At 42.4% G+C, this 8,592-nt stretch overlaps 2 protein-coding genes across 4 annotated transcripts in view; one reads left to right on the forward strand and one right to left on the reverse strand.

Moving 5' to 3' along the window:
- LOC308113737 (ankyrin repeat and SAM domain-containing protein 1A) overlaps positions 1-3,582 on the reverse strand; it is a gene marked incomplete at its 3' end in the record, with an annotated part of 73,518 nt that extends 69,936 nt beyond the window's left edge. For all 3 annotated transcript variants that reach the window (XM_080470188.1, XM_080470184.1, XM_080470185.1), the window contains exon 1: positions 3,334-3,582. In XM_080470188.1, the coding sequence (XP_080326314.1) occupies positions 3,334-3,503 (170 nt within the window). In that variant the 5' untranslated portion in view covers positions 3,504-3,582. The remainder of the gene's footprint in view (positions 1-3,333) is intronic.
- Positions 3,583-5,945: 2,363 nt separating this feature from the next.
- taf11 (TAF11 RNA polymerase II, TATA box binding protein (TBP)-associated factor) lies at positions 5,946-8,364 on the forward strand. Its single transcript, XM_080469834.1, has 6 exons — positions 5,946-6,025; positions 6,298-6,494; positions 7,168-7,298; positions 7,380-7,467; positions 7,544-7,640; positions 7,740-8,364. Exons 2-6 carry the CDS (start codon positions 6,327-6,329, stop codon positions 7,868-7,870), a joined length of 615 nt encoding a protein of 204 aa, XP_080325960.1. The 5' UTR covers positions 5,946-6,025; positions 6,298-6,326; the 3' UTR covers positions 7,871-8,364.
- The last annotated feature ends 228 nt before the right edge of the window (positions 8,365-8,592 follow it).

The raw sequence follows: 8,592 nt of genomic DNA on the forward strand, positions 1-8,592 counted from the left end.
GAAACTGCAGCGCGCGATAGTTCTCATGCAGCAGATATTGTCTTAACTGACACCGGTCTGACAGAACAGGTCAGTTATGTATGAGCCAGAAATTGCAAATGGAATGGAATGATCTTGAGTTGTGCCAAGGCTCTTAAAATGCAGACCAAGTCATCAAACTGATAAAAATGCTCTCCTTGGTTGCATTCGGGAAAGCGAAAGATATGTTACATAGAAAATAAATCTCAAGAGACCTTTGTGAGTCTCTTGAGCTTCAGCTCCAAACGCTGCCAAAGTTCCACTTGTTTCGGGCTACAGGGATGGAACTCATCATCCTTAGTGAGTAGACTCTTCTTAATAGGTGGTCCAATTCTGTCCAAATGACAGCTCAATTTTCTTTGTAAATCTAAAAAGTATAGAAAAGCTCCAGAGTAGTCTTTTGGGAGTGATATGAATATGAAAAGCCACCATTCTGCGCTTTGTCAGTGGGACAAAGGACGTGGCTGTGAAGCCGAGAGACGAGCCCTCATCTGGCTAAGCTCTCAGAGCGTCTGTCCAGGCCTCCATGCATTCCTCTGTTAATTTCCCCTCAGTGGGAAGGCACTTTCTCTGCCAGGGACTTGTCTTACCTCCGGTCCAACTCCAGCAGCTGCCTGTGTTTGGACAACCTGGGCCAGGAAGTGCTAGTGACTATGACTTCCTGTTCACCTCTGGGATCAAAATCGGTCATGGGGCCCAGAGAACAAACCACGGCTGGTGTATCGCCTGTAAATAGGAACTAAAACAGACACTAAGGGGGCCTTTTGACAGCTTCAATTCATCAAACTTACTTCGGCGTCATCGGAACTCCAATGTACTCTTATCAAGGTTACACCGTGACCCCACCAGTTGAGGAAGCCCTTCCCAACTCATTTTGGTGTTAATGGAGCGCCACGAAACAAATGTTTGGGGGGGCGGCGGTGGTGTTAAAACACACCGGGGTCAGTGTTTATCCCAGGGCAACGGCTGGGACGAAGCCTCCTGGGAAAGCAGGCATTCCGCAGAGTGGAGCTGTACAACGGCCTGGTTACAAAAACACCACAAGTCTTAACATGCATCCCATTCCAGAGCCAGAACGCCTGAAATCAAGTGGGAGCAGACACACAAACACAACACACCTTCAGAGAAATGCAACGCAAGCCAATGAGATCATTGATATAAAATGCACAACAATCAACAAAAAGGTATTACGAACTATTTGATGCACACTTAGGTGTTTCTAAAATGAACAACGTTTTATTAGCTTGGGCCCAACAACTTAAATTATGAGGAAGTCAATGCATGTGGAATATATAAAGAATAATATTGACTTTTAAAACACACAGACTTTACAACCAATACAGGCTCAAATCTATCCCACCACAACTGAATCTCCTGTGACAGGATTAGAGGCCTCCACTTTCTAACAATGGATGATGAATAACTAAGAGAGAGACTCTGGTAACGGATAAAAACCCACACAAACCCAAAGTCTGACTCACTGTAGCTTTTCGCTGTGATGCTCTTTAAGGTATTGACATTCTGATTATGCCAATTCAATCAACCGTCATACACAATAGCAACAGTTGCCCTCAAGTTGCCCTTTGGTCAATACTCTTACAACTTGTCATTTTCCCAGAGCCCGTCCTACCAGCCGAGGTGTCCAAAGGCAGCAGGCCTTTCTTTGATCTCCATTTCCTACACGGCCTGGCCAATAATTTCCTAGAGCTAACGTTGCCAAACATTGATTGCTCAAGACGGAGCAAGATGACACAATGGGCTCTTCTGTCCGCCCACAGACCTGCAAGGGAGTGACGGAGTCCAGCCTCGACTGTATGACATCTCTGAATTGGATTTCCGATTAGAAAGGTTTAATGTAATTACCTTGAGTACATTGGGCAGTCTGCACTGTGTAACACAGTGATGCATCACCTCCAGCTTCGCCTTAACACACTCAGGCTAGAGGTGGCTACTTGAGGAGGGCCAAGAGGAGCAGGTCAATGTTTTGATTGAGGGATTATCGACCTGCCTGCTGTCAGTATCCATATAACATACGCAGGTAGGTATGCCACTTATGAGCTGTGACATGCAGCATCTAGTAAAGCGAAGCAGCCATATTTCACTCCACCGAGAGGCGTACAGGAAGATTTAACGAGTTGGCTCTTTCTCAACAACGAAGACGTTCGTTTCTTTCATGGTAGGTGCCAGGATTGCGTACAGCACAGATGGCTGTCTCAACAATGGTGACTTTATAAAAGTGATTGTGGTTTGTGCAGAGCAATATGTTTAATCACAAAGGGAAAATCAACAATCCTGCTACAGTAAGCCTGTAATTCAGATTACGTGTGCAGGACAAAATGAAACTGAACTTATCAGATTCAATATACTTCATCCGCTTACTTGATAGCACAGCATCTGCTCAGAGCAGCAAGGTATGCTTCATTAGAAGTGGCTGCTTTCAATATTAACAGATGAAATCGGGCTGTCACCGTGGAGAGGTAAGGAGTCCTGTCATGATGGACCATCACTCCAAATAAGATGCACAACAGTGTGTGCAGAGAATCAGTGATCTGAACTGTGAAACTAATAAACAGATTGAGTAATTATGAACTGACACATCAGATGAAGCTCTGCTTGTGCATATCATACACTAATAAACAAATATTGTAGGTATTCTGTGTAGTAACTGGGAATTGCATTTTTTTTTCCAGCTTATTTGAGTAGAAAATTAAGTGCAAAAGTGAAGTAGAAAAGACAAAATGTTTAAAAAGACAAAATTAACTTCCGTAACCTGAGATAGAACTTCTAAACACACATAAATGTCTATTTCACTGGTTCCTGGTCTGCACAGGTGAGGACACAATCCTGTCCAGATATGACAACCTGCTTGTTACAATGGGCTTCTTTCACCTCCACCTTCTCCCAAGAGCGCTCGGGTCTAGACTGAATGTAAGCTATGAATAATACATCCATACAGGATTTTACGTGAGCAGATCGCAGGCTGCGTTGTTGCACATTTCTCTCATCAAGTTGCATAATTTGCCTCCCGGGCCGCTGGTGCAGATTACAGTAGAAGTGGCAGGAAGACAGGAGCTGTGGGGGCTAACAAAGAAGCATGCCACTGCTGCTGCGCTGCACCGACAATAAAAACAAGCTCAACTGTCTGTTCAGCCCAGACCACTCAGAGATGTTACAATCGGGGATTACACCATGTTTGGTTGAGGCGGTGTTATTGGGGGTCTCTTATTTAGTTGTGGCACACGTTCATGTTTTTGTTTATTTATTTCCCCTCCCCACACACACACACACACACACACACATACATACACAGCCTACCTGAGTAGACTGGAGAGCGGGTGAGAGGTGGCGCCGTGGCCGCCGCTGTTGCCGCTTCCGCCGGTTCCAGACGCGCCGCCTGCGGACTGTCGCTTCCCGGAGAGAAGCTTCTCCACCGCGGCCAGGTTTCCCGTGCGCGCCGCTTCCAGAAGCTCCTGCTCCTTCCCCATCGCGGCTCCCAGAGAGAGAGAGAGGGGGGCAAAAAAAAAAAAAAAAAACACAAACCAGAGGAGGCGCGAGGAGCAGAAGAGGTACAAAAAAAAAAAAAAAAAAAACGGAAGGGGGGGTTTAGGTTATAGGAGTGAAATTCCTGTGCGAGCCCCCCGGTTTGGCAGAGTTACTCCCCAGAGCTGCGGGTGTTGTGGCGAGGAAACAAAAAGCTTCCCTCCTCATCCGCCTCCGCCGCCGCTGGATCCGTCTGTCCCAATCCCCAGTGCTGCCGCCCGGTTGAGGGGGGGAAAAGTTTGGTTCAGCGGCACCGCACCAGCATACAGCAAACTTCCTCTGACCAGTCCCCCTGAGCGCCGCCCGTCACTTCCTCGAAACTGCCCTTTCTTTCTTCATCTCCAATCCGAGAGCCCGCAGATGCACACACACGCGCTCACACCAGCCCCGCCACCGCCGCCCGAGCTGCTCCACACAGCATCTGGATGGGACGAAGTAGCGCGAGACCACGCTCAAAGACACATCCAGGGCTTTTTTCTATCTGTCCTCGTACTACAGTGAAATCACAACCCCTGGACAATTATCCATGTTTTTAAATAATCAACATGACTCTAATAACATTATTATTATTGTTATTATTATTATTAGTTATTTATTTTATTTTTGTTTACGAGGTAAAGATAATCCTAAAAATATTGTAAATATTACTGCTACTATGTGTGTTTTACCCCCATTTGGGTCTCTTATGTGTATATATGCATATATATTTATCTACTTATCTACTTAGCTATACTTAGTATATTCTCGTGTCTGCCACTATCCTAATTATTTTTAATTAATTGTGCACAGTGGACCTGCTGACGAAATTTAACCAAGCGGGATTAATAAAGTCGGATCTACTGACAAAGTTTTAAATTTGAGGGGAAATAACAACACGGATGGTGTAATATTTAGAGAAGAAAACACAGAAAATCCAAAAAGGTCTTTCTATTGTAATGTACATTAAATAAAGGGAAGTTGAACCAACGTGATTAACGATGTAAAAGCACTCTGGGACTGCTCACAGTTGAAAAGCTCTATAAGTCCAATTCATTTACCATGTTTACCATAAAAACATAAAAGGATTATTAAAAATCTAAGTCAGGAGAAAAATACGTGCTAAAAGATAAATGAGAGAACAAGAGCTAGAGATAGAGTGTAATATTGACAATAGCTTAAACCTTGTTTGAAAGGAATTTCGAGTTGAGAGGTTGCGCCAAATATTTGGTACATATGCTTCTGCTTATTTCGTCCTGACTGTGAGAAGAGAAAGCAGCTTTGCTCCAGATGGTCTAACTGAACTAGATGATCAAAATTACAAGTCAGGCATGTATTTTGGATGTAAACCTTTCACAGCTTTGTGAACTGCAGTCAATTATTTGTGTGAGAGGAAGCCAGTGGGAAAAATAAAACCTGAGCTCGACATTCTGCACATTTAACAACCGTTGAAGTGACTGTGACTATGAGTAATGACTTGCACATTGTATGACTTCATGACAGTTTTGCAAGCTTCAAGTGTCATTTTCACGGGTGTGAATCGGAGTATTTCACAGCATCTCATCCGGAGACAACCGACACTGTGTGACAGTAAACTGTGGGCAGAGCTGTCTAAACATTGTACGATGTATCCATTCAACCTGCTGCCAGAGATAAACTGTAACAGTCAAATGAATCAATCTACCGTTTTGATCAAAACAAATATAAGCATATAGCAATCAAAGAGATAATAAAACAAGAATGTACTGTTTTGTTTTTTTACATATTATTTGCCTAGTTTGTTATTTTCTTTGTACATGTAATTACTTGTAAAACGTTTGATCAATGAATGGGACGTGTTACAATGTTGCACAGTGGCTTTGCTGGAATAAAACATATTGGTTACTTTGTATTTATCAAATATGTTTGTAAGCGTGGCATTTTATATGTTTTTCAAAAGTTTATTAAAAAAAACGTTTTAAAAAAAGAAAGTAATGCGTGTCAAGTTCTGTGTAGAAGTCCCTTTAAACACACAATGTTGCATTCAAGTGTTCCTCGGATGGTGCGTTTGATAATTTGTTAAGTCACTCTTCTGACTTTGGTGTATTTGCGTGCATTTAAATTGCAATGTGCAAACAACACCAACGTGCTTGTATTTTTCAGAGCGTATACAATTAAAGCCAAATATGAAGGGCTTCAGTTGGCGACGTTTAAAGAAAATGTCACCGGATCAATCCACTGTGTGCAGACAGCAGCTGCCTGCACTAACACTAACTTCCAAACGAAATTTTAATTAAACTTGAAGCTTTCATAAAAGCTTCCCCATCACTGTAGAATTTTGTGTGTGGCATGTTATTCATTTTAGTTGATGTTCATGCATTCTAAAACCTCATATTGCGACATCACGTGAACGCACCATGAACTGTGTTAATAAAGTTTATACAAACCGGAACCGGAAGTTCTTGTGCTCCAGTAGCAACATTCGCTTTCGTTGATGTTTTTCCTGCTTTGAGTAAGCGAGTTTATCAAATTTTTTACAAGTTCATTAGACGTTTTGCAAGTTTTTGTATTATAAACATCAGTATGTCATGTTGTAGCTGCCGTCAGTCAGGATTTAATGCGCGTCTTCTTAATTACCGCCTGTTTGCGGTTGCGTTTCCAATTTTTATTCGAACCCATGTCTGAGATACACCTCGTATCTTCCCAATAAGAAACTTGGCTTCATATTTCCCAGGTAAAGGATACACTCAGCTATTTTACTAACTGCATGACTGATATCTGCAGAATCTGAATCGAAGTGGACCCGAGTGATCATGGCAGATCCTGCACGGATTAAACCTGATCGCGCTCTGGAGAGGACAGCCGCAGCAGAGGACCATCCCAAATCAGAGAAAACTGAAGATGTGCCCGCCAAAGAAAAACCTGCTGATGAAAGCAAGGAATTATCCTCGCATGATCAACCGAAACAGGAGATCAAATCTGTAAGTCCTCCTACTTTATCTCGCTTGCATTGTAGGAGTTTTTTTGCTGGATGTCATAACAAACACTACATCAGATATAGTTCATAAGCAGTGATCACATGTGGTTTGCAGCTAACATCTAATATTAACTCCTAACAGTGCCGAAGAAACCGTTAAATTGACGCGTAGTGTCTTGAGGTCACAGCCAGCTATGTTAGCACAAAGTAAATCTGCCTCAGATACCTTTTCTTTTATGCTCCCCCCCCCCAAAAAAAACTATTGAATTCTTCGGGTTGTTTTGCTCTGGTTTGTGAACATCCCATCCATCTTCCTTTATCCTGTGCAGGGTCGCAGGGCGCTGTAGTGAATCACGAATAACCATGGGCGAGGGCAAGATACACTATGGACTGGTCACCTGTCCAACACTGGGCAGCCACACACACTCAACATTCTCACCTAGGGTCAAATTTGGATCACCAGTTAACCCCACATGCTCGTTTTTAGAGGGAACGTGGGGAGAACATGCAAACTCCACACAGAAAGGCCCGGATGGTATTTCACCCCACGACCTTCTCGCTGTGAAGCAAGAGTGGCAAAAACTGCGAGATCAGATCTTATGTGCCTACGTTGTGGTTTTCAAAATGCACGTTATTGTTTGTTGCGGAAGTAAACAGTTCCGTCGTTCTTTGTGAAGGAACCTGCAGCAGGAGAAGACGAGGAAGAAGGAACATCCGGTCAGCCTCCTAACAAAAGACTTAAAGTCGAACCAGAGAAGAAAAAGGAGAAAAGACACAAAGTCGATGAAGATGAAATACAAAAGATGCAGTAAGGGACGTTCGTAATCACAGATTATTCTTATAATTTCTAAGATAATGCAGAAATGTCTCACTCTTTTGTGTCTTTTAGGGTTTTGGTATCATCATTTTCTGAAGAGCAGCTCAATCGATACGAGATGTACAGACGTTCTGCCTTTCCTAAAGCCGCCATTAAAAGGGTAAGAAAGCTGTCCAAGCTCTTTTAATTCTTCCAAACTGTGGGCTTGTTCTGATGTTATGTTTCATTCATTTTAGTTGATCCAGTCGATAACAGGGTCCTCAGTGTCCCAGAACGTGGTGATTGCAATGTCTGGCATTTCCAAAGTTTTTGCTGGTGAAATAGTTGAAGAAGGTAAGTGGGGGAAAAAAACAAAAAAAACTTCAAATTGCGTGCGCCTCGTAGTTTACGTTTCAGTTTTTTCTGGTTGAATAGTTTTATTTTCCGTTGCAGCGTTGGATGTTTGTGAGAAGTGGGGAGACACGCCACCTCTTCAGCCAAAGCACATGAGGGAAGCGGTGAGGCGGTTGAAGAGCAGAGATCAGATTCCCAACACCAAATACAAGAGCATACTCTTTCAGTGAAAGACCTGATGGGGACACCGGCGATTTGAAAAGGGATGGAACACATGTCTGAAGCCCTACCTTTAAATTTACTGCACTCGCACTGCAGCTGAATGAGCGGAGACTTAGTTCTAGGATCTCATTGACTGTTGAACGTTTCGATGCAGATCTGACGTGTTTGTCCTCTGGACTGAAATCGCCGCAAGTTTTAGACTTCATACTTTACACCTTTTCACGTTTGACTCATGTAGTTTTATCTTATTGAAACCCTTCTGTTTCAGTTCAAAAAGTTAAGTGTATTACTTTTTACACTCATTTGTTCATTCTTGATGGAGCATTTAAAAAAAGTTTAATTTGTTTAATGCTCACTTCATCTGATTAGTTAATCGTCTGTGTGAAGGTGATTGTCTGTTTCATTCCTGAGAAGTTTTTTTTTATCTGAAATTACCACTGAAAGTTTGAACTAAAAAAAAAAACAAAACCCCAATAGGCAGTGGATATTCTGTGAAAACCAACTTTCTGTTAATAATGCAGACACATTAAAATGGGTTGAGCAATTAGTCGTTTATTTTCTTCACTTAAAATATTTTCTACACTAGTTTTGGTTCACAGAACCAACTGAATATTAGTCTCAATGAAGTGATGAAAACATTAGAAATTGGAACAAAATTCTTCACAACTGACAAAAAATAAAATACTGTCCACAGTCTTTCCACACTTGCACCATTTAAAGAGATTTCACA

This window comes from Lipophrys pholis (genome assembly GCF_963383615.2).
Source record: "Lipophrys pholis genome assembly, chromosome: 8".
Classification (NCBI taxonomy): Eukaryota; Metazoa; Chordata; class Actinopteri; order Blenniiformes; family Blenniidae; genus Lipophrys; species Lipophrys pholis.

What these genes read in the sequence shown, in the direction of transcription:
- taf11 (XM_080469834.1), top strand. Translation starts at nt 6,327, where the DNA reads ATGGCAGATCCTGCACGGATTAAACCTGATCGCGCTCTGGAGAGGACA. An exon ending in CGAAACAGGAGATCAAATCT is followed by an intron (nt 6,495 to 7,167) that starts GTAAGTCCTCCT and finishes TTCTTTGTGAAG; the next exon opens with GAACCTGCAGCAGGAGAAGA. An exon ending in GATGAAATACAAAAGATGCA is followed by an intron (nt 7,299 to 7,379) that starts GTAAGGGACGTT and finishes TGTGTCTTTTAG; the next exon opens with GGTTTTGGTATCATCATTTT.